The sequence below is a fragment of the Pseudoliparis swirei genome, chromosome 6, assembly GCF_029220125.1.
Source record: "Pseudoliparis swirei isolate HS2019 ecotype Mariana Trench chromosome 6, NWPU_hadal_v1, whole genome shotgun sequence".
Classification (NCBI taxonomy): domain Eukaryota; kingdom Metazoa; phylum Chordata; class Actinopteri; order Perciformes; family Liparidae; genus Pseudoliparis; species Pseudoliparis swirei.
In genome coordinates this window covers 28,299,874-28,324,082 of record NC_079393.1, presented here as the reverse complement: position 1 = coordinate 28,324,082, position 24,209 = coordinate 28,299,874, and the positions used below count along the sequence as shown (strand labels likewise).

General features: G+C 50.2%; 3 protein-coding genes across 4 annotated transcripts; 1 reads left to right on the top strand and 2 right to left on the bottom strand.

The window, feature by feature from the left end:
* Positions 1–2,705: 2,705 nt before the first annotated feature.
* Positions 2,706–5,355, bottom strand: pdf (peptide deformylase, mitochondrial). Its single transcript, XM_056415974.1, has 3 exons — positions 5,267–5,355; positions 3,245–3,882; positions 2,706–3,105 (listed from the first exon to the last, which is right to left on the bottom strand). The coding sequence occupies exons 2-3, from the start codon at positions 3,816–3,818 to the stop codon at positions 2,948–2,950; spliced, it is 732 nt and encodes a 243-aa protein (XP_056271949.1). The 5' UTR covers positions 3,819–3,882; positions 5,267–5,355; the 3' UTR covers positions 2,706–2,947.
* A 163-nt stretch (positions 5,356–5,518) lies between these two features.
* Positions 5,519–10,733, top strand: LOC130194754 (uncharacterized). The gene is made up of 7 exons (XM_056415910.1): positions 5,519–5,714; positions 6,305–6,528; positions 7,203–7,304; positions 7,433–7,534; positions 8,283–8,396; positions 8,986–9,094; positions 9,465–10,733. Exons 1-7 carry the CDS (start codon positions 5,609–5,611, stop codon positions 10,574–10,576), a joined length of 1,869 nt encoding a protein of 622 aa, XP_056271885.1. The 5' UTR covers positions 5,519–5,608; the 3' UTR covers positions 10,577–10,733.
* A 47-nt stretch (positions 10,734–10,780) lies between these two features.
* On the bottom strand, positions 10,781–23,494 carry exoc3l1 (exocyst complex component 3-like 1). Of its 2 annotated transcripts, none has more exons than XM_056415885.1 (15): positions 23,382–23,494; positions 21,431–21,588; positions 19,924–20,143; positions 18,673–18,885; positions 17,444–17,634; positions 17,147–17,365; positions 16,733–16,803; positions 15,220–15,337; positions 14,765–14,890; positions 14,019–14,119; positions 13,821–13,937; positions 13,423–13,693; positions 12,755–12,910; positions 11,712–11,839; positions 10,781–11,636 (listed from the first exon to the last, which is right to left on the bottom strand). In XM_056415885.1, exons 1-15 carry the CDS (start codon positions 23,416–23,418, stop codon positions 11,444–11,446), a joined length of 2,319 nt encoding a protein of 772 aa, XP_056271860.1. In that variant the 5' UTR covers positions 23,419–23,494; the 3' UTR covers positions 10,781–11,443. The 2 variants fall into 2 exon arrangements, with proteins under 2 accessions (XP_056271860.1, XP_056271861.1); XM_056415886.1 differs by having other exon boundaries at positions 14,765–14,887.
* Between the last annotated feature and the right edge of the window lie 715 nt (positions 23,495–24,209).

The following is a 24,209-nucleotide window of genomic DNA, read 5'->3' as shown; positions in this document are numbered from 1 at the left end:
GACATTCTAATCTGTGGCTCTACAACTGAATGGTCCGACTCCAACCGTTTTAGTCAACATTTACCGCCCACCCAAACCAAATAAGGACTTCATCAATGAATTCACCACACTTCTCACACACATCTGTTCACTGTCTCCCAACATAATTCTGTTGGGCGATCTGAATATTCACATGGACAACACTAATCATCCCTCACTAAGGACTTCACTTTTGCTTGGACAGTTTTGGTCTCCTACAACATATTCACTTCCCCACCCACTCTAAAGGTCACATTTTGGACTTGGTCTGTTGCTCTGGTCTCACTCCCCTCAACTGTTCTGCTGTCGATCTCCCTATCTCCGACCACATGCTTATTTTATTTAATTTAAGTTTAACATTATCCAAATTCAAACAGTTACGTGTCATATCCTTTCGCAACATCTCAAACATTAATCTAGCTGACCTCACAACAGGCATTGACAGTTTCCCCATCATCACCCCCTCACACACCTCGGACCATCTGGTTCATCTTTACAATGAGAGTCTCCATACTCTGCTGAACTCACTTGCTCCCCTCAAAACCCGGACTGTCTCTTTCCCCCACTCTGCCCCCTGGTTCTCCCCTCACCTCCGCCAGTTGAAAGCCAAAGGACGTCAGTTGGAGAGGCTTTCCACCAAAACCGGACTCACTATTCATAAACAGATGCACCATGCCCACATCCTCCTGTACAAAGATGCCCTCTCCTCAGCCAAATCACAATACTTTACAAACAAAATCACTGCTGGTGCTGGGAACACCAGGACCCTTTTCTCTGTGGTCAATAATTCATTCCGCCCCCCTGATTCCCTTCCCCCTCACTTCTACTCCACTGAACACTGTAACTCCCTAATGTCATTTTTAAACACTAAAATAGCTGCCATCCATCAGCAACTGACCCCTCATACGTCCTGTTGTCCTTCTACTTTTATTCCCCTCTCTGTACCTCTATCCTGCTTCCAACTCCCTCTGCCATCGTTTTATCAAAACTCATCCAGACTTCCAAGCCATCCACCTGCCAACTCGACCCCCTCCCATCCTCCCTGGTCATAACCTCCCTCCCCTCTCTGCTACCCCTGATAACAGCCATCATCCACTCCTCCCTCACCTCTGGTTCTGTCCCATCACCTCTCAAATCTGCTGCGGTTACTCCAATACTCAAGAAACCTGGTTTAGACCCCAACATTTTTAATAACCTCCGTCCCATTTCCAACCTACCATTTCTCTCTAAAATCCTAGAAAAAACAGTGGCATCTCAGATTCAGACTCACCTCTCCAACAATAACCTATATGAACAGTTCCAGTCCGGTTTTCGCCCCCGTCACAGCACAGAAACAGCCCTCATCAAAATCACAAATGACCTCCTCATGGCAGCGGACTCTGGATTATTATCAATCCTCATCCTCCTCGATCTGAGCGCCGCCTTCGACACCATCTCCCACTCCATCCTCCTTGATCGACTAGCCTCCATTGGAATTTCAGACACACCCCTTTCATGGTTTCACTCATATCTCTCTGGCCGAACTCATAAAATCATTCACATCACACCCCTCCCCCCTCTCCTCCGGTGTTCCCCAGGGCTCTGTCCTTGGTCCTATCCTGTTTATCATCTACCTCCTCCCACTTGGACTCATTTTCCGCAAACATAACATTCAATTCCACTGTTACGCGGACGACACCCAACTCTATGTTTCCTCCAAACCCTCTTCCACGTTCCCGCCCCCCTCCCTCTGTGCCTGTTTACAGGAAATCAAAGACTGGTTCACCTCAAACTTCCTCAAATTGAACAGCAATAAAACCGAGGTTGTCCTCATTGGCTCCAAGTCCACTCTCACCAAGCATCCCAGTTTCACCCTTACAATAGACAACTCCTCGGTCTCCCCTCCCTCAGGCGAAGAGTCTGGGTGTCGTCTCGACAGCACACTGTCATTCCACACTCACATCAACACCACCATCCGGTCTGCCTACTTCCACCTCCGAAATATCAACCGCCTCCGCCTTCACTCACACGCAACAGCACCGCAATCCTGGTCCACTCTCTTGTCACCTCCGTGTTGGATTATTGCAATTCCCTCCTCTTTGGTCTCCCCCAGAAACTCCTCCATAAGCTCCAACTGGTCCAGAACGCTGCTGCCCGCATCATCACCAACACCCTTCCATCTGTCACATCACCCTGTTCTACAACAACTCCACTGGCTTCCCATCAAACACCGCATTGACTTTAAGATCCTGCTCCATGCATTCAAGGCCATCCACAACCTCGCCCCTCCATACCTGTCTCACCTCCTCCAAATCAACATCCCCACCCGGTCTCTCAGGTCTGCCTCCTCCATCAACCTGACTGTCCCCCCAGCTCGTTTGTCCACCATGGGGTCACGAGCCTTCAGCCGCTGCCCTCGCCTATGGAACTCTCTCCCCCCTGACATCAGAAACATTGACTCTATCACTTTATTCAAAACTCACCTCAAAACTCACCTTTTCAGGCAGGCCTATGGCTGACCTGTTCCCCTCTTGGTTGCTCTGCTGCAGACTGTTCTGCTTTTTAACTGTTTTGCTTTTTAACTGTTCTGCTTTTTAATTGTGTCCATTTTTTTAAATATGTTGTACGGCGACCTTGAGTGCCTTGAAAGGCGCCTTATAAAATTAATGTATTATTATTATTATTAAAGCAGCGACAGGAAGCAGATCTCACGACTTCCACAACGTGTCATCCTCCGGTTTATTTACTTTCCCTTATAATGCAGCGATGATACAAAGATATGAAACAGAGAAGCCGGCGTGGGAGAAGCTGGCCGTGTGTCTGACCTCATTGTCTCTGACCTCAGGGTCCCTGACCTCAGGGTCTCTGACCTCAGGGTCCCTGACCTCAGGGTCTCTGACCTCAGGGTCTCTGACCTCAGGGTCCATGACCTCAGGGTCTCAGGGTCCCTCTACTCATTGTGCTCCGGCCAGCGGATGTTGAGGAAGGTCTTGCTGTCCATGCGGTCCACGTAGAGGACCCCGTCCAGGTGGTCCATCTCGTGTTGGAGGATCCGAGCCGGCCAGCCGCTGGCCCGCCACGTGACGGCCTCCCCCTTCTCGTTCAGACCTGTGGGGGGGTGGGGGGTAAGAACATGTGGCGTCGTCTCACTCTTTGTTTCTTTCCGACACAATGGGAACCGGATGAATCACAAAGACACACGTCGTGTTGCAGGACTAGAACCCCCACATGGGTCACCTGGACGTACCGGACACCTCCACCGACAGGTAGCGCGGCACTGCGGCGGAGAAGCCCGAGATGCTCTCGCAGGCCTCCTGGAAGAGCGCCGTGCGTTGATCCAGGACCCTCAGCCGGGGGTTGACGAAGACCCTCAGCGGCTGGGCGGACAGGCCGAGCACCTCCCTGGACGCGGGCGCCGTCTCCTGCAGCATCTCCTCGGGGTACTCCAGGGCCAGGATGCGGAGCGGCACCCCGATCTGAGGCGCGCTGAGTCCCACGCACTCGAACCGCCTCATCGCTTTGACCACGGCGGCGATGACCCGCTGCACCTCGGGGCCGGCGATGGCCTCGGGGTCCACGGCGGCCGCGTGCAGACGCAGCACCGGGTCCCCCACCTGGCACACGTGGCCGTACGGGGGACTGGGGGGGGGCACCACCTTGCGTTTTAAGTACTGAAGGTAGGATCGCATCTTGATGCCGCTGGAGTACGAGTGGCTGTGGGGGAGGAGCGGGGGGGAGGCGGAGGCCCCGGCGCCGTGCCGAGGGGCCAAGAGCCCGGTTCTGGAGAGCCGGAGCAGAAACACACAGCGTCTCGTGTTCATGATGGAGCTGCAGCCGAGATGATGATGTCACACGTGAGGAGAGGGAAGGGGGGGTCGCACCGTGCTGCAGGAGAAACCAGACAAGAGGATATTTAGTTCTACACCAAGCCCACGGTGACATTGTGACACTGACACTGTGACATTGTGACACCGTGACATTGTGACACCGTGACATTGTGACACTGACACCGTGACATTATGACATTGTGACACTGACACCGTGACATTGTGACACCGTGACATTGTGACACTGACACCGTGACATTATGACATTGTGACACTGACACCGTGACATTATGACATTGTGACATTGACACTGTGACACTGACACCGTGACACTGTGACATTGTGACACTGTGACATTGTGACTGTGACATTGTGACACTGTGACATTGTGACACTGTGACACGGTGACATTGTGACACTGTGACACGGTGACATTGTGACACTGTGACACCGTGACATTGTGACACTGTGACATTGTGACTGTGACATTGTGACACGGTGACATTGTGACACTGTGACACGGTGACACTGTGACATTGTGACACTGTGACACTGACACTGTGACATTGTGACACTGACACCGTGACATTGTGACACTGTGTTCAGGCGTTCTCAAAGTGGCCCCAACGCTCGACTACGCCCAATGTCCAAAAATATGTGGACAGGGAAACAAAACACTGCAAAGGGTTCAAGAGGTCCAGTCCAGTTCTCCCAGAACTAACTGGGGAAAGCTGCTAACACTGAGCTGGAAGTTAAGGGCCCCAGAACTGAAGGGCCAGGCTATGAAGCATGTCCACCGGGTTTGGGTCATGGAGTGGGCCTCCACAGGGCTCTCAAGTGTCACGCATTGAGCGTGAGACTCACGCATTTCGGTCTTACGTCACGCACTCCCGCCACACATCGTATTTCTCACGCTGAAAAAACTCTCGGCTATTTAATGTTTTAATGTGCCGCCGCGCTGCCCTCACCGTGGAGGAATCAAGCGCTCCCCTGAGTTCTGCTGTGAGGAGCCACTTATCAGCCAATCAGAAAATGTGATGGAAATGTCACTCTTGCCCGTCTTCAAAACTTGAGAGCCCTGCCTCCATCAAGGTTTGAATGACTACATGCTGTTGCTGTGTATTACTATAATGATGTCATGTATTTGGCCTATAACACATGTTATATTATTCTGATGTAATACGTTTTTTCTTTAATAAAGAAGACAATTCCATTTCCATAAAATCATAATCTGTATCTTTATCGGTTGACAAATATTAGTGTGGTTAGTTTAGCTCTTCCTCCATTCGACAGACAACTCCCTAACACCGCCGACGGGGTACGCCGGTGGCCGGAACACGAGCACCCACCCGACAGCTAGCTACCGCGAGCCATAGCATGTTAGCTCAGTCGTACATGGCTCGCCGCAGCACAGGTAACTCCACGTCGTGTTGCTACGTTACCTCACACGAACGTGCACGCGTCCGGCTAAAGGAGAAACCGCCACAGACTCTCAGTTGAAGGTGAGAGCCGGTAAAGAGACGGCCGGGGCTCCGTGTATCTACTTCCGGTTTACGAGACTTCACAATAAAATGCTATACGCTTTACGCGCATAGTTATCCTACGCTCGTTCTCACGTTCAACTCTTTTATTTTGAAGTCCAGAGAGTCTGACCCGGAAGTGCTCCTGAGGAACGGCAGGCAGAAAGAGGCTGCTCTGCGCGTCACGTCTGCAACCCAAGAAGCCCTCAGCGGGGCCGCCGGGTGTGGTGCCGGGTCCACAGACCCACCGGAGCGCAGCGGGTGATGGACGGACCGGAGCCGGACGACGCGCGGGTACCGGAGAGCAACAGGTTACCGCTGTGGATCATAGAGTACGTGTGGGCTCACGGGACCGTGGACCTCCGGGACGGTGCGTCGGCCTCGCTCCGGGTTGTTTCTGTTGATTAATAACAGTAAAAACCAGCAGCTCCTCTATGCGGCTTTCAGGAACACTGTCGTTAAAGTAGAATATTTCACTTGCATGTATATATATATATATATATGTGTCTTTGCTGTGACATGTTTAAATCGCATAATGAACATGTCTTCTGAGCCTCCGTGTGTGTGTTATATATATATATATATATATATATATACAGGGGTGCACATAACTTTTTCTGTGAGTTACTCAGGTGAGTACCGGGAGATGGTGTTTGGTACTCACCGTGTTTGGGGGGGGGAGAGTACGCTCACCTGTGCGCGCGTATCACGGCCGGTTAGTACGCAAAGGCGCGAAGTAACACGGGGCGTCACGCATTGTGGATTATTCTCGCCCCTGCGTACCAGTTACGTGCCCCCCTGTGTATGTGTCTCTTTACTGTGTGTGTGTATATATATGTGTGTGTATACAGTATATATATATATCCACGTACTCTCCTTATAGGCCAGTCACTGCAACACTGAGTCGACCACTCTCAGGTGTGTGGTAACTGTGTGTGTCTTCCTGTTGGTCCTTCTCAGTGGTGGACCCGTCCAGTTGGCCCGAGCTGGACTCGGGGCCCCTGAGCCTCAGGGCCCCGTGGAGGCTGCGCGTCTCCTCGGCCGAGGTCCACTCCATCGTGCGGCGCCGCTCCGTGGAGCGCTTTGAGAAGGTGACGCGCTTCCTGGAGGCCACCGACCTCCTGCTGCCCGGCCTGGTGGCGCCCATCAAGCACATGAAGGTCATGTTCGGCCTCAAGACCATGGTGGGGTCCAGTCGACACGCGAGTACATCACTGTTCCTCACGTGCTCCTCACGTGTTCCTCACGTGCTCCTCACGTGCTCCTCACGTGTTCCTCACGTGCTCCTCACGTGCTCCTCACGTGCTCCTCACAGGTTCCTCAGCAGCTGATCCATGTTCCTCGCGTGTTCCTCACGTGTTCCTCACAGGTTCCTCAGCAGCTGATCCGTGTTCCTCACGTGTTCCTCACGTGTTCCTCACAGGTTCCTCAGCAGCTGATCCATGTTCCTCACGTGTTCCTCAGCAGCTGATCCATGTTCCTCACGTGTTCCTCACAGGTTCCTCACGTGTTCCTCACGTGTTCCTCACATGTTCCTCAGCAGCTGATCCATGTTCCTCACGTGTTCCTCACATGTTCCTCACAGGTTCCTCACGTGTTCCTCAGCAGCTGATTCATGTGTTCCTCGCGTGTTCCTCACGTGTTCCTCACATGTTCCTCAGCAGCTGATCCATGTTCCTCGCGTGTTCCTCACGTGTTTCTCACAGGTTCCTCACGTGTTCCTCACGTGTTCCTCAGCAGCTGATCCATGTTCCTCACGTGTTCCTCACAGGTTCCTCACGTGTTCCTCACGTGTTCCTCAGCAGCTGATCCATGTTCCTCACGTGTTCCTCACGTGTTCTGACCTCTGTGCCTCCAGGTCGTCATGAGGATGCTCCGGGAGGGCCGAGGAGCGGTTGAGACGGTGTTGAAAACCATCCAGTTCTTCCCGTGTCGCCTCCCTCAGTACCACGGTCGATGTGTGAGTGCGTGTTCTGGGAACTCGTCGTGTTTGTTTCTTCAACTCTGGAACGATTTAAATCCAAAGACTTTTCCTGGCGTCGTCGTGTTTGTCTGGAAAGCTGAGTGTTTCCTTTGTTGTTCTTGTAGAGCCGACATGCGATGTTCCTCATGAGGAAGAACCATCTGGACTTCAAGCTCCTGGCACAAGCACTCGCTCTGGACCAGGACAAGCTGGCCGACTACATGAAGGTGGGTCCTCTTCCCACCGTGGAGCTGCTGCTCCCTCAGGAGCTCATAGGGCAGCTGCCTCCATGTGGCCTCCACCCGGCTCTCAACATGGTGTGCTGGGTAAAATGTTTCAAATGGTGTACTTCCACAACATATATACATAGGGTGTATTACACTTTTACATTGTGCAAGTGACTTTTTATCGTCCCGATGTGCGCGCACACGCCGGCATCGGAGCTCTGAGTCGTGTTAACGCGACACTAGAGACAGAATGACACGCTGCTGTAGAGACGACCAACAACAGACGGATTGGAAGCTCATTCTGCGCATGCGGTAAAAAAATTAACTAATTAATCCTGTAATTTAATCATTACGCGTTAACGCGTTATTTTTCACAGCATTAATATATACACACACATATATGTCTGTATATATATACACATAGACATATATGTACGTGTATATGTGTGTGTATATTTATATATATATATGCTCACTTGTTTAAGGTGTGTTGTGGGAACCTCTACATCTACAAGAATATTGTGATATTTTAAAAGACAGATAAATTCCTCTGACAGTTCAAATGGGTTTTAAATAACTGGATATCAATAACATCTGGGTCAAACTACATTCCCAGATCCACATGTAATAAAGAATACTCCTCAGTCTCAGAACCCGTCAACCCCTTCTCAGCGTTCAGTTCTTTAAAGTTCATTCTACTTTGACGTCTCGTTGGTGCAGCTCCACCTGACTGTCGAGTGTGTTCCAGGCTGGGATGGAGCAGCAGTACGGGGAGCACTACGCCCAGAAGGTGGAGGACCGGCTGCTGCACTACCTCCAGCAGTTGGAGGCGGCGCTGCCAGGAGACACCTACATCGACACGGTGTGTGATGCCCTCTTCACCGAGGCGGCGCCTGGTGGATGAGGATCTGCTACCTGGTCGGATTAAAGCCGACGCAGAAGGATCCTAAAGCGTTCTGTGGAGGCCGTTAAACCAGAAACAAACACAAAGCAACGGGTCGGAAGGCGCCGTCCTTTCAGGAGTCCAATGTTCTGATCATTTATGACTCAACAAAAGAACTCCTAAAGCTGCTTAACCATCGGCCTACCCAGGTGCATGCTGGTCCTGTACCTGCATACGCCTACATTTAACCACAGGTGCCCACAGTGTTACCTAATTAGCGAACAAATGAACAGTAAAAAGACTAAATATATCTATCTCACCTGACCACCAGGGGGCGACCCCTCTGGTTGTATAGAAGTCTATGCTTCATGTGTTAAAGCTGCATTCTCTCACCTGACCACCAGGGGGCGACTCCTCTGGTTGTATAGAAGTCTTTGGGGAAATGGCTCCACTGGAGAGCGGACAGTCCTCATTTATTGAGGCCCGTTCACCAAAACGTTGCGCAATAGCTCTGTGGTCTCCGCCGGGTACCACGACCTCTCTGCCTCTGATGGACGTGTGTCTCCAGCTCCTGAAGAAGGAGAGCCCCGTGACGCAGGAGGAGAAGCTGCTGCTGGAAGTGGTGTCCTCCGACCCCGCTGCCATAGCGACCGCTCTGAAGAAGCTGCTGCACTGTGGTGAGAACATCCGACCCGGAGACTCCCGTGTTACAGATCGACACAATTGGGGACATTTCAAAGTGATGACACCCAGGTGGGCTGAATAAGAGGGAGTCACATGATGCAGATATTATATTTGAGTTCTCAAATATGAGACGACAATGTAGAAAATATGTGAAAAAATACAGTGCAAAACTCCATTGTGTGTCGAGTTGCATCAGGATCAGTCCCAACATGTATCGATTAATGAGTTTAATGTGGATTCTGAACTTGTGTAATATGTTCTCAATAAAGTTCTTTCTGCATTTCCTCCTGCGCCCGCCTGTAGTACCACTGCGCCCCACTAGGGGGTTTGAGCACCAGTCTAAACGCCTCTCTGTTCCTCTAGACGCCGCTTCCTGTCGTCCGGGCAGCGGTTCCTCAGCACATGGGAGGAGAGCCTTGGGGAGCGCGCCTCCCTCCAAGGCTCTCCTCCAGGATCTCCTTCAGGGAGGAAAGGGGGCGGAGCCAGATGAGCCCCAAGGTGGACTTCTGCTGCCAGAGAACGCCAACTTAAAAACCGAGCGGGACGTGGAGGTCGTCGGGAGGTCGTCGGAGGAGGACGGTGACGAGGGAGAGGAAGGAGCCGGTCCGAGGAGCGGGGGAGGAGGCGCTCCGGAGGCCTCCACCTCCCCCCAGTTCTGCTCCAAGCACCGGCGCTGGGTGAGGAGCATCCTGCAGGAGTGTCCCGACGAGCCGCCGCTCCGGGCCCACGCGCCTTCGTCTTCGCCGCCGCCGCTGTTCCCGTCGTCTTCGTCCGCCGCGTCCTCCCAGGACCTCACGCCCTCTGGCATCGCCCCCCCCGGCCAGACCTCCACCTCCACCTCCACCCACCTTCAGACGGCAGGCCGGGCGTCGGAGCAGGGGAACCCCGAAGAACGGCAGCGCTCCGGGTCTCAGAGGGAACCTGCCTCTGCTGAAGGGCCCCGCCCCGCCCCCCACGGAGCGCCTCCAGGTGACGACACACAGGTGGCTCCTGCTCCGAGTCCTCGGGTGCTGACCTCTCCCCCCCGCCGGACCCCAGGGAGCGACGCCCCCCAGACGTCTTCCTCCAAACGTTCCGGGAGGCTCCGACGGGCCGGCGCTCCCAGCAGAACCCCTCGGGCCCCTCGGCACCTTGAGGAGGCGTCTGCCTCGCCTCCTCAAGGTGCACCAAAGACTCGCAGGAGGCCGAGATCCACCGCCGCCGGGTCCGGGAGCCGCGGAGTCCGGAGAGCGGCGCCGGGGTCGGCGAGGTCGAGTCCGGCTTTGCGTCTGCAGCCCTACGTCCGTCTCCACAGGCTCAGCGCTCAGGAGTGCTGCAGACGGACGACGGAGGAGGAGGAGGAGGAGGAAGATGTGTCTTTTGATGTGAACGCTCTTTACTCCGGGGGCTCGTCCGGGAGTGACGGCGAGGACGCGGTTCACTGCGACCCCGAGTACAAACCTCGCTTCAAGAAGAAAAGACTCCTCTCAGAGTAGCGTGGGAACTCTCACGGGGTCTGGAGGTCTGGAGCTGTGAAGAAGCACCGATCCATATTTAATATGAACAGGTCCCATGAATAATGAGACGTTTAACATGGTCTATTTTTATTTATTATTTATTTTGCCTCGACTAAATAAAGCTGAAGTTCCGTGACCCGGTGAATCTCAGAATGACATATTTGCAGTAAGTCGAACACGGTGGTCTTTCAAAGCCTTTATGGAAGCTCGTGTTTACACGGAGCATTGAACACAACACATTACATATCGCTCTTCAAGAGGAAGCCCCAGACAATACATAAATACACAAACAGAATATTTAGAAAAATCTGACGAGATGACATTGGACCAAATAAAAGCATGAAAACAAGTAACCGGACCGTCAGGTTATGACAGTAAAGATCCCGTAGAGCCGTCAGCGGGTGTTTCTATTGGCCAGGAGTGTTGCTTGATGATGTCACACGAGTCACAACTACAGGCAGCCAAGCGGAGGTATTCCAAATAAAAATTTGAACCCGAAGTTTAGAATTATTGACCACGAAAACGTAGCGGTGAAATGTTGTCGCGACAGCGCGGAAGATTTGGCCACGTCACGAGATCCCGCGAGAAAGTGCGGGATCTCGTGCCACAAGAAAGAGAGAAACCCTCTCGCCAATCTTCAAATGCGTTAGTGTCCGGTGAGCCAGAGACTGGACCAATCAGCCTCGTGGGAGGAGTTACTGCAGCTAGGGGGCGTGGCCAGGAGAGCTTCTCTTCATTGAAAGAAGAAAACGCCACCGGGGAAGGGTTTGATGGACGGACGGTTCGACCAATCACCGGGCAGCGGTTTCTCGGCGGTGGCTCCCGGTAGGAACGAGGCGGTCTCCGTCACGCCGTGCCACACTTGGCGGCGGGCAGGCAGAAGGCCATGGCGGAGGGCGGCACCAGGATGCCGGTGAAGATGGGCCGGTACCCGGCCGGCAGCGGGCCGGCGCTCCGCTCCAGCGAGTCCAGCACGGCGCCCCGGACGTCCCGGGACACGTCCCCGCGGATGTCCAGCAGCACCGACACGTGCTCCTCCCTGAGGGTCAGGACGCGGTTAGAATGACAGACGGCGTGGGCGTGACGTCGTGTTTCGCGGCGGCGAGGCGGTTACCCGATGTCGGGGTATCTGGCCGCCAGAGCCGAGACCTCCAGGGAGAGCATGAAGGGGTCCTTCAGCCGCAGGAAGTCCGCCAGCACGGGGAGCAAGGACAGAGGATTCTCTTCAGGCACGGAGCCGTCCTGCACACACACACACACACGCGCACACACTCACACACGCACACGCGCACGCACGCACACACACGTTCAGGGGCAGTTAGTCCCTCTGGCTGAACTCCAGAGCATTTAAATATATAATATATATTTAAATATCCATGAGGCACTTTATAAAACCTGTGAAATACATTTAACCGTCAACAATAATAAATATACTTATTTACAGGATATGAGCAATTATCATAAAAATGGCAATAATAAGACTATTAGATAATAATAAGATTATTAGACTATAATAAGAATATTAGACAATAATAAGACTTAGATAATAATAAGACTATTGGACAATAATAAGAATATTAGGCAATAATAAGACTATTAGACAATAATAAGATTATTACGCAGTAGTCTACAGATTTAAAGTTTTCTTAGATTTTATGAACAAAAACAAACAGAAAACATAAATCATATTAAATGTTATTTTTATTTCTTTGTGGTTATTTCTTGTTATTACATTTTTGAAACAACTATTAACAATTATAACTTATTTCTTTGTTTTTTTATAATTCTAAATGATATTTATTGATTTGTTGTGTATCTAGTACAGGAAGTACAGATGGAACACAACAAAAACCAAACATTGTTAAATTATCATAATTATTAGCGGACCTACACACGGGACCGAGCACTTCTTTACGCACAGGATTTTATTGTTTTGACATTTTATTGTCAAAAATGGTAAAAAAAATAATATTCTGTTTTTCTAAAATAATGAAGGCTGATAATATGAATAATAAATAAATAATGAAGGCTGATAATATGAATAATAAATAAATAATGAAGGCTGATAATATGAATAATAAATAATAAATAAATAATGAAGGCTGATAATATGAATAATAAATAAATAATGAAGGCTCCTGAAGCAGCGTCTCCTACCGGGCCGTGGAGGACTTCTCTGAAGCGCTGGTCATCCTGCACCATCTGCTGGCCGAGCTGCCTCCTCTCCTCGGCGCTGCGGCACACCAGCCTCTTCTTCATCAGCGCCCTGACGTACTCCACCGCCGTCAGCCACCGCGCCTCCTCCTGCAGGCGCTGCACGGGGCGCACAGGCTCTTTAGCTACCAGTGAACCAGAAGAGTTCACTGGCACCGCGGGAGAATCACTCTGGAAGAGAGCTGTCAATCACCTGTAGCCCCGCCCCTAAAGCGCCCCCCGCTTTATGGTCTGACTCTACATGACCATCATGTACTAAATGATGACATCATGCTGTATAGAAGAAGACTTGAGACTAGAGACTGAGACATGAACTCATGTTTACAATGTTTACTGAGGGAAGTAGAGTCACTATATAGACTTCTATACAACCAGAGGAGTCGCCCCCTGGTGGTCAGGAGAGAGAATGTAGATGTAACACATGAAGCATAGACTTCTATACAACCAGAGGAGTCGCCCCCTGGTGGTCAGGCTTGTGTCCAAACTGCTTCAATAACAACAGTAAATGTTTGGTGGCCGGCGCCCGGACTTCTATACAACCACAGTTTGATAAGCGTTCATACATCAGAACCAGATACAGCAGACGCTGTACGTTAACGTTAGAGTCCGACCTGTCGGCAGGGCGGGCGAACGCGGCCGTGCAGCTCCAGGTGGCGCTCCAGGACGTGGCAGAGTTTGGGGGCGGGGTCTCCCTGGACCAGCCAGGCCCGGGTCAGCAGGCCCGACAGGAAGGGCTGCAGGTCCTGCAGGAACTGATCCATCGCCAGGCGACACGCCCGCCTCACCGCCCGGTCCAGAGCCGCCAGCGGGTTCGGAGGAGTCCGGGAGAACCGCGCCGCCGAGCGGGCCGACTGCTGCTTCTGCAGACTCTCGGTGGACTTCCTGAACGCAACACGAGGGACGGCGTGGATGTATTGTTCTATTCAGTCAGTTATTGTGATGTGGAGTGGAAAGTTGATGTAGCACTCTGTTGAAACATGCGAGTCACAACGCGTTGAGCTCGTCTCACTTGAGGATGATGCAGTTGCTGATGGAGGCCAGCAGGTAGTGGAGGTAGAACTTGTTGTTGACGTTGTTCGGATTCCCGCGATGCTCCTTCCCAAAATCCACCAGAGCTTCTCGAAACCTGCGACGTGGAGGAACGAGGGTGAGTGACAGGGTGAAAGTGGAGCCCCTCCCATGCCTGGCCGGCCGCCCCAACGCCCACCTGTTGAGGAGGGTCTCCATCTCGTAGAGGCCCATCTGGATCGTCTGGTCCCGCAGAGACTCGCCGATCATCCGAGCCACCCGGGCGTTCTCCTCCAGCATCTAGCAGGAACACACACAAGCAGATCCACATCAAAGGCACAGGATAATAGGACTTCTAAAAAGGAGAAGAAGGAAGGTCACGACCCACAGCTTCAGACCAAAGACCTCCAAAGACCTCCAAGGACTTCCAAAGACTTCCAAAGACCCCTAAGACCTCCAAAGACCTCCAAGGACTTCCAAAGACCTCTAAAGACCCCCTAAGACCTCCAAAGACCTCCAAGGACTTCCAAAGACCTCTAAAGACCCCCTAAGACCTCCAAGGACTTCCAAAGACCTCTAAAGACCCCTAAGACCTCTAAAGACCCCCAAAGAACTCCAAAGACCCCCAAAGCTGGAGGTCATGTTGTGATGTGGTCAACAGGGGGCGACTCTTCTGGTAGTACAGACACACCATTGAGATACTTTTCCTAAAACGTTTGCGATCCACGACCCTCCAGGTTATCTGGGAGTCGGTACAAAGCTGGTCCAGCAGATCCAGGACCAGATCCAGATCCAGGACCAGGGTCCAGATCCAGGACCAGATCCAGGACCAGGGTCCAGTGGTCCAGATGCATGTGAGATGAATCAGACTCATGAAGGAAGAGATACGCCTTATTCTTCCTACTAGATGTCAAGAGGTTGATCAGTGTGTGTGTGTGTGTGTACCTGTGTGATGATAGTGGGCAGGCTGGTCTGGTAGAAACCTTCGTGGTCTGTATCTGGTTCCTGGTCTCTGTGCCAGTCCTGCAGCTCCACTTGAAGGGCTTTGTGCATCCACTCAGAGACACTCTTCTGGAAGCACATGGACACACACACACACACACACACACACACACACACACACACACACACACACACACACACACACACACACACACACACACACACACACACACACACACACACACACACACACACACACACACACACACACACACACACACACACACACACACACACACACACACACACTGAAGGCACTTTCTATGTGGTTCCAACCTTCAGGTTCTATATTACCAATCCCTCCAGATATGAATTAAGATTCTTTTCCCAGGTCGTGAACATTTAAAGTAGAGGACGGTCTAACGGCTGAACGGATCAGAACCATCAAGCAGCTTCACCCCAACGCTCTGCACGTATTTGCTGTGCAGCTGCTCCAGACCCTCGGTGGAGATCAGAGGCCCGAGCTCCACCTTCTCCATCTCCGTCACCAGCTCCGGGTCCCCCATCATGTCCGGGCTGCCAAATCAACAGAGAACATGACCCCACACACACGACCTCTGACGTCACCACACAGTTTGGTGTTCTCCATTAAACTCTCACTTTAATTTATCAAATGAATATTAAAATAAATATAAAATCTAGTCAAGATGTTGATAAGGTTATAAATAATGATTTTTATTGTACATATTAATGTAGTTCTTCTTGTGGCTCAAAGGAAGGCCAGTTTTTTATAGCTTCTCTCTCCAGCATAATTGTTTTTAGCTGCGCTCACATGAAAAGGGCTTGAAGGGGTTTCTACCCCTCTGCTAGTCTTCTAAGGCGATAACACAATGTACCACTAGAACACTGGAGATGGGCCTCTACACACCTCTGTAGAGACTTCATTAACACCAGAGAATAGTCATGTACACATTAACTATGGAGAGAGTTATGATTCATTTAATGTTATCTTCATTGATAAAAACAATGCTTTTACTTTGAAAAATAAGGACATTTCTACGTGACCCCAAACTTTTGAACAGTCGCGTCTACATTTTATACACATATGAAGAAAAACTAAATAAAATAGACACAGACAGACAAAGTACACACGATAAAATAGATAATGAAAAAGAGAGAGTGCAAGCAGAAGAATGCTGAAGCTGAATCGTTGGATATGAAATGAAATGTTCAGTAAACGTCTCGTCCTTCTGAACCAAAGGGATGTTGAGGGTCACATTGAACCGCTGGACAACAGAGTTGTTCATCTGCTTGGATGTGTTCAAGGACCTCAAACCAAATTTACATAATACATGATTTAGTGAAACATTACATATTACATATTATAATGACCTTTTATTTTGTTTTGCCGTTGTTATTATAATGATGTTTTATTTTGCCGTTGTTATTATAATTATCTTTAATTTATTTTAGCATTTGTTAATATAATTAATTTGTATTTTGTTTTACAGTTATTAAAATTATCTTTTATTTAGTTTTGTCTTTGTTATTATAATGATCTTTTATTTAGTTTTGTCGTTGTTATTATAATTATTTTTTATTTAGTTTTGTCTTTGTTATTATAATGACCTTTTATTTAGTTTTGTCGTTGTTATAATGATCTTTTATTTCGTTTTGTCGTTATTATAATTATTTTTTATTTAGTTTTGTCTTTGTTATTATAATGATCTTTTATTAAGTTTTGTCGTTGTTATAATTATCTTTTATTTTGTTTTGCCTTTGTTATTATAATACATTTGATGTTTTATTTATTTCTTTACTTTAGTTTTTCTGTGTTTACTTTCCTGTCTTCTTCTTTCCTGTAAACGGACTTCCACATCCACAACAAATGAAACACTTGATCTTTGACCCCTGTGTGTCAGATTGTGTGTACATACGGACCCTGAAGGCCGTGTGCAGGTGGAGGCTCACCTGTTGTAGGTGTGGAGCACCCAGTGGAGCACCGCGAAGGTCTCTCCACTCTCCAGGTCCCAGCTGCTCACCTGCAGGCCACCAACCAATGTTATATATACGAGAAAGATAATATTATGTATAATATAAACATATTATATATACTAGAAAGATAATATTATGAATACTAGAAAGATAATATAAATATAATATTATATATACTAGAAAAATAGTATTATATCTAATATAAACATAATATTATATATACTAGAAACATAATATTATATATAATATAAATATAATATTATACATACTAGAAAGATAGTATTATATATAATATTATATATAATAATAATTGGCTTCCCTCACTCACATGGGCCAGGTGGGCGTGGCTTCTCTCACATGGGCCAGGTGGGCGTGGCTTCTCTCACTCACCTGAGCCAGGTGGGCGTGTAGGCAGCGGTGTCCGGCCCTCAGGTAGGCCCCGGTCAGCCCGTAGTGCGGCGGGACGCAGTGCTCCAGCAGGTGGCGCACCGTGTTCAGGTCGGCCATGACGCCGTGCTGCAGGGCGGCCAGGTGGCCCGCCAGACCCGGGCCGCGCGTGTGCAGGTAGGACACGCTGCGGAACCGGGCCGACACCGCCTCCTCCAGCACCTGGACAACAACAGAGAAACATGGAGGACCCAGAGAGGAGCTGGCGTATTGTCTGGACCGGCTGGTCGGGGGCCCGACCTGGAAGAAGCTCGCCCTCCAGCAGCGAGGGCGCCCCGGGGGGAGGGGCCTGCGGGTCCCCCCCCGCTCCTCCAGCAGGGCCCGGTCCAGGGCCTCCTCCCGCTCCACGATCCTCACCGCCGACACGAACGGCGTGGGGTTCTGCTGGGCCAGGGCCAGAGCGCTGCTCACCACGGCCCACAGCTCCTTACCTGGGACACACACACACACACACACACACACACACACACACACACACACACACACACACACACACACACACACACACACACACACACACACACACACACACACACACACACACACACACACACACACACACACACACACACACACACACACACACACACACACACACACACACACACACACACACACACACAACGGTCCTGCCTCCAGTACATTATTGCGTGCGACGTCATGATAGTAAGGAAGTCATTTTGAGTGTCAGATACGGAACGCTCAGATAAATGTGAACAGCTGTCGGACATTAAGGCGGAGTAACGTACGCCTCGGGACACTCTCTCAACCAATCAGAAGGCTGGATTTCATCTACCCGTATTATAAGAGACCATTGAGGAGGAAGTCGCCGCTTCCATCAACGTTCACGTGTTTTGAAGGTTCTCGCACCGTGACGGACGTCTCCAAGGAGGACTGTACTCTTGTTGCCGTGGTGATGGTCACGTCCACAGCGGGCGGACGGAGGTGAGCCCCCCCTCCAGGACGATGTCTCAGACATGTGATGATGACACCATGATGTTGTCTCACTGGAAAGGTGTGAACGTGTTGTCTGTTTTTTATTAGATTTGTATTTATTTGTTGTCTGTTTTTTGTTGTTCTTTACTCTTTTTACGTCTTCTTTCCCTTCATCTTGTTGTCCTGTCTTGTCAATTTGTAAAATCTAAATAAATGAATATCACAAAATGAAGGACAGTAAAACGTTGTTGCATGTCCGATATTCCTCCAAGCTGAGCGACAGATGAACTCTATGTCCATCAGTGGCATCATCACCATGGCGACGCCATCTCTCAGTGAGGGATGCTCCCTGACCTTCACGCAATAAAAGAATACTTTGTATATAATTACCCAAATTAGACAAACTTGTCAAATACTTTGAATATTGTATATTAAAATAAACGATTCAGATTTGAAGAAGGGAAAGTCTAAACCAGAGTCTGAGATTATATGTATATCTCAGATGAACTGAGCTGACTGAGCGGGGTCCTCACCCAGGGCGTCCACCAGCTGCCCGACCCCAGAGAAGTATCCGTCCACGAGCTCCTGGTCCTCGGCGCTGAGCTCACTTCCTGCCGCGCCCGCCGCCCCGTGGAGCTGCCACAGGATGTCGTCCTGCCAGCTCTCCAGCTCCACCAGCCGGGCGTGGGCCTCGAGGAGCCGGCGCGACTCCACCAGACGCTCCGTCTCCAGCACCATGCTGCGCACTGGGGGGGCTTCAGACCGTCAGCAACTTACGCAATAGTCTCTCGCTTTGGAATGTTCAAGACGGACTTTGTTTTACTGAAGTTGTTTACTTTCCAGAGAAAAACAACGAAAGCTGTTGTTTTCTTGCATGATGCTCTTTGTTTGTTGAGGATTCACAAGAACACAGATTTACAGATGGGAGATCTTTCCCATTTCCCCTGGATAATTTTGTACCTCGATATAAGACAAAAGTGGCATTTATTATAGGACTGATTTGTAATATATTATAATATTATATCTGCTTTATGTACAGTATGGATCACAGTAGAATGTTCTTTAAAGCTGTGTTAAAGCTGCCTTCTCTCACCTGACCACCAGGGGGCGACTCCTCTGGTTGTATAGAAGTCTATGCTTCATGTGTTAAAGCTGCATTCTCTCTCCTGCCCACCAGGGGGCGACTCCTCTGGTTGTATAGAAGTCTATGCTTCATGTGTTAAAGCTGCATTCTCTCTCCTGCCCACCAGGGGGCGACTCCTCTGGTTGTATAGAAGTCTATGCTTCATGTGTTAGAGCTGCATTCTCTCTACCTACCACCAGGGGGCGACTCCTCTGGTTGTATAGAAGTCTATGCTTCATGTGTTAAAGCTGCATTCTCTCTACCTACCACCAGGGGGCGACTCCTCTGGTTGTATAGAAGTCTATGCTTCATGTGTTAAAGCTGCATTCTCTCTCCTGTCCACCAGGGGGTGACTCCTCTGGTTGTATAGAAGTCTATGCTTCATGTGTTAAAGCCGCATTCTCTCTCCTGCCCACCAGGGGGCTCCTCTGGTTGTATAGAAGTCTAAATAGTGACTACTTCTCTTGATGTTTTCCCTCAGTAAACATGAGTTTATGTCTGTCTCTAGTTTCAAGTCTTCTTCTATACAGCATGACGTCATCATTTCTACTTGATGGGCTGTAGAGTCACACAGACCATGAAGCGGGGGACGCTTTAGGGGCGGGGCTACAGGTGATTGACAGGTCTTACAGGGAGTGGTCTATGTTGACCGTTGGCTCACCGGCATAGAGGCGCGGCAGGTTGCTGACGGTGGCGAGCAGCTGCCGGTGGCTGACGGACACTTCCCTCAGCCTCTCCAGGGCCCGCCCCCCCTCGGCGTTCCCGCTGGACTCAAGCCCCGCCTTCCTCACGGCGTGCGACACCTCCCGCAGCTCCAGCCGGGCCTCCCGGAGCTGCTCCAGACCCCAGCCCACCCCCTCCAGGTACGACTGGATCATGGACTGGAAGGAGAGCGGCGTCGCCATTTAACACAGCGAGGTCACGATGATGTCACGACGATGGCACGATGATGTCACGACGATGTCACGACGATGTCACGACGGTGTCACGATGATGTCACGACGGTGTCACGATGATGTCACGACGATGGCACGATGATGTCACGACGATGTCACGACGATGTCACGACGATGGCACGACGATGTCACGACGGTGTCACGACGGTGTCACGACGGTGTCACGACGATGGCACGACGATGGCACGACGATGGCACGACGGTGTCACGACGATGGCACGACGATGTCACGACGATGTCACGTCGATGGCACGACGATGTCACGACGATGTCACGACGATGTCACGAAGATGGCACGACGATGGCACGATGATGTCACGACGATGGCACGATGATGTCACGACGGTGTCACGACGATGGCACGATGATGTCACGACGGTGTCACGACGATGGCACGACGATGGCACGACGATGTCACGACGATGGCACGACGATGGCACGACGATGTCACGACGATGGCACGACGATGGCACGACGATGGCACGAAGATGGCACGACGATGGCACGATGATGTCACGACGATGGCACGATGATGTCACGACGGTGTCACGACGATGGCACGACGATGGCACGATGATGTCACGACGGTGTCACGACGATGGCACGATGATGTCACGACGATGGCACGATGATGTCACGACGGTGTCACGACGATGTCACGATGATGTCACGACGATGGCACGATGTCACGACGATGGCACGATGTCACGACGATGGGACGATGATGTCACGATGATGTCACGACGATGTCACGACGGTGTCACGACAATGTCACGACGATGTCACGACGGTGTTACGATGATGTCACGACGATGGCACGATGATGTCACGACGATGTCACGACGATATCACGACGATATCACGATGATGTCACGACGGTGTCACGACAATGTCACGACGGTGTCACGACGATGTCACGACGGTGTCACGACGATGGCACGACGATATCACGACGATGTCACGATGATGTCACGACGATGGCACGATGATATCACGACGATGGCACGATGATGTCACGACGATGTCACGACGATGGCACGACGGTGTCACGATGGTGTCACGACGATGTCACGATGATGGCACGATGATGTCACGACGATGTCACGACGATATCACGACGATGTCACGATGATGTCATGACCATGTCACGATGTCACGATGACGTCACGTTGGTGGCACGATGATGTCACGATGATGTCATGGTGTGGTCACCTTGAGTCGGGTGTGTATGGAGGACGTCCTCTGGCTCTCCCTCTTCCTGTACTGGCTCAGTCGCTCCAGCTGCTCGGGCCGGCAGAACACCCCCGAGGCCCACTTGAGGGCGGCGCCGCGGGCCAGACGCTCGGCCCGCTCCACCTCGGGCCACACGGCTGCAGAGACACAGGGATGGGCATGGAACTACACCCAGACATGGAACTACACCCTCAGACATGGAACTACACCCAGGCATGGAACTACACCCAGGCATGGAACTACACCCAGACATAGAACTACACCCAGGCATGGAACTACACCCAGACATGGAACTACACCCTCAGACATGGAACTACACCCAGGCATGGAACTACACCCTCAGGCATGGAACTACACCCTCAGACATGGAACTACACCCAGGCATGGAACTACACCCAGACATAGAACTACACCCAGACATGGAACTACACCCAGACATGGAACTACACCCTCAGACATGGAACTACACCCTCAGACATGGAACTACACCCAGACATGGAACTACACCCATACATGGAACTACACCCAGACATAGAACTACACCCTCAGACATGGAACTACACCCAGACATGGAACTACACCCAGGCATGGAACTACACCCAGACATAGAACTACACCCTCAGACATGGAACTACACCCAGACATGGAACTACACCCAGGCATGGAACTACACCCAGACATGGAACTACACCCAGACATGGAACTACACCCAGACATGGAACTACACCCTCAGACATGGAACTACACCCTCAGACATGGAACTACACCCAGACATGGAACTACACCCTCAGACATGGAACTACACCCAGACATGGAACTACACCCTCAGACATGGAACTACACCCAGACATGGAACTACACCCAGACATGGAACTGAAGCCATCATCATCTTCATCGTCATCATGTGTGATGATGCAATAGTTCTTTTTGAACGACGCGTCCTGATTGGTCTAAAGTGCCTCGGGGTCTGATCACTGACTCAGAGTTGTGCGCTCGGCCTCGGCGTCTCTCCAGGTTGTGTGTCGATAACGACGAGCTCGGCACACGGTGCAGGCTGAGCACAGCCAATCAGGAGCCGGCACGAACAGGACCGCCTCTGGACCCCCTGCTGAGCCTCGCCATCGGCAGCTCTAATTGAACCAGAGCTCCCTCGCACGCCGGACACTCATTGGTCCCCGCGCTCTAGCGCTGTGATAAAGGCCGGTTGCTATGGAAACCAGCCGGTGGCCCTCCACCAGAGGAATAGTTTAAATCTGGTGTTCACCAGAAGCTCCAGGAGTGAGTCCTTCAGCAGGAGCAACATGAACATGGTCATGGGAGCTGAGTTCCTCCTCTAAGGGTCCACCAATCAATGAACCTGAACCGACAGTTACAGTCTGAGAACATCACAGCTCCACAACACACAGAACAATAAAGGGACCTAAATGTTCTTTAAAAGGCTTTGTGGTTCTACGAAAAACCATTCTTTCGTTTGAGACACCTTTATAGGTTCTTTAAAGGACTATTTAAGAACATGGTTCTTTGAAGAACCCTGGTTTGAAAGGTTCTTTGTGGAACCAGATATGGTTCTTCTATGGCGTCACTCTGAAGAACCATATTCGGTTTCAGATGGAACCTCCATGGTTCTGTGTGTACGTGGTTTCACATTGACTCTGGAGAACATGCAGCGTTAGTGACATCATACTGGAGCCAGCCTGGTCGGGAGGAACCCCCATCACACTCTGACACATGTCACAGGCCCCGCCCACAAATGGATGCATCACTAGTGATACTTGAATCCTATATTTTTTTAATTTTACCAACAGTTTCTCAAACACTGAAAACAAACACCACGCAACGCTTTGTTTGGTCTCCGGCTATCGAGTTTAGAAGGAGTGGGCGTTGGCCAACAGTGTGTGTGTGTGTGTGTGTGTGTGCGTGTGTGTGGTACCTTCTGGTCCTCCACTCTTCTGATCCCCGGCAGACATCTGGATCCTTCAGCGTCTGCCTGTCGACTCTCCTCTCCTCCTTTGGGTCGGCACTGAGGGCAAAGTGGAGGAGAGAGGGCACACACCCATTCACTGCTTTCCTCTTCCCCCTCTCACACACACACACACACACACACATGCACACACCCTCTTTCTCTCTCTCTCGCCCAGACACACATCCTCTGCTGAGAGGCCGGCAGGAAAGGGAGGGAGCAGCGGCGGCAAAGGGAGAGAATAAAGCTACATATATACATACATTTACTGAGATATATCAATAAATATCAATATATATAAATATATATGAATAGATATAAATAAATATATAAAATTATATTTATTTATATATAAATATATATTAAAAAAGAAAATATTTATTTATACATATAAATATATTTAAATAAATACATTTATATATATATATATCTTTTTACTGATATGTATTTATATATATATACATATAAATATATATAAATAAATACATATAAATATATACACACACTGTATATATTATAAGTAAAAATGTATATACATAAAAACATATATATACTAAAAACATATATATAAAAATTACATTTATATGAACATGTATTAACATGTGAACATCAAAATCATTTCATGATGACGACAATACCTCGCTTCATAAGGCCATAGACGCTCAGAGAAGCTCGGTTAGTTTTTTCAACTTTCACACTTTCAATCATAAGAACTGCGGACCGTGTTGATAGTGTGACTGCTATTTGGATACCAATATGGTTTATTATCAAAGCTCAGGCCAGAACCAGTGCGCAGCT

Bases quoted from the DNA above. Each gene is read 5' to 3' on its own strand.
- pdf (XM_056415974.1), bottom strand. From the start codon at position 3,818: ATGAACACGAGACGCTGTGTGTTTCTGCTCCGGCTCTCCAGAACCGGG. The intron at 3,106-3,244 runs GTACGTCCAGGT...ACCCCCCCACAG, and splicing joins CCTGTCGGTGGAGGTGTCCG to GTCTGAACGAGAAGGGGGAG.
- LOC130194754 (XM_056415910.1), top strand. From the start codon at position 5,609: ATGGACGGACCGGAGCCGGACGACGCGCGGGTACCGGAGAGCAACAGG. The intron at 7,535-8,282 runs GTGGGTCCTCTT...AGTGTGTTCCAG, and splicing joins AGCTGGCCGACTACATGAAG to GCTGGGATGGAGCAGCAGTA. The intron at 8,397-8,985 runs GTGTGTGATGCC...GTGTGTCTCCAG, and splicing joins GAGACACCTACATCGACACG to CTCCTGAAGAAGGAGAGCCC.
- exoc3l1 (XM_056415885.1), bottom strand. From the start codon at position 23,418: ATGTCTGCCGGGGATCAGAAGAGTGGAGGACCAGAAG. The intron at 18,886-19,923 runs GTGAGCCAACGG...AAGCCCCCCCAG, and splicing joins CCTGCCGCGCCTCTATGCCG to TGCGCAGCATGGTGCTGGAG. The intron at 16,804-17,146 runs GTGAGTGAGAGA...GGTGGCCTGCAG, and splicing joins TACACGCCCACCTGGCTCAG to GTGAGCAGCTGGGACCTGGA.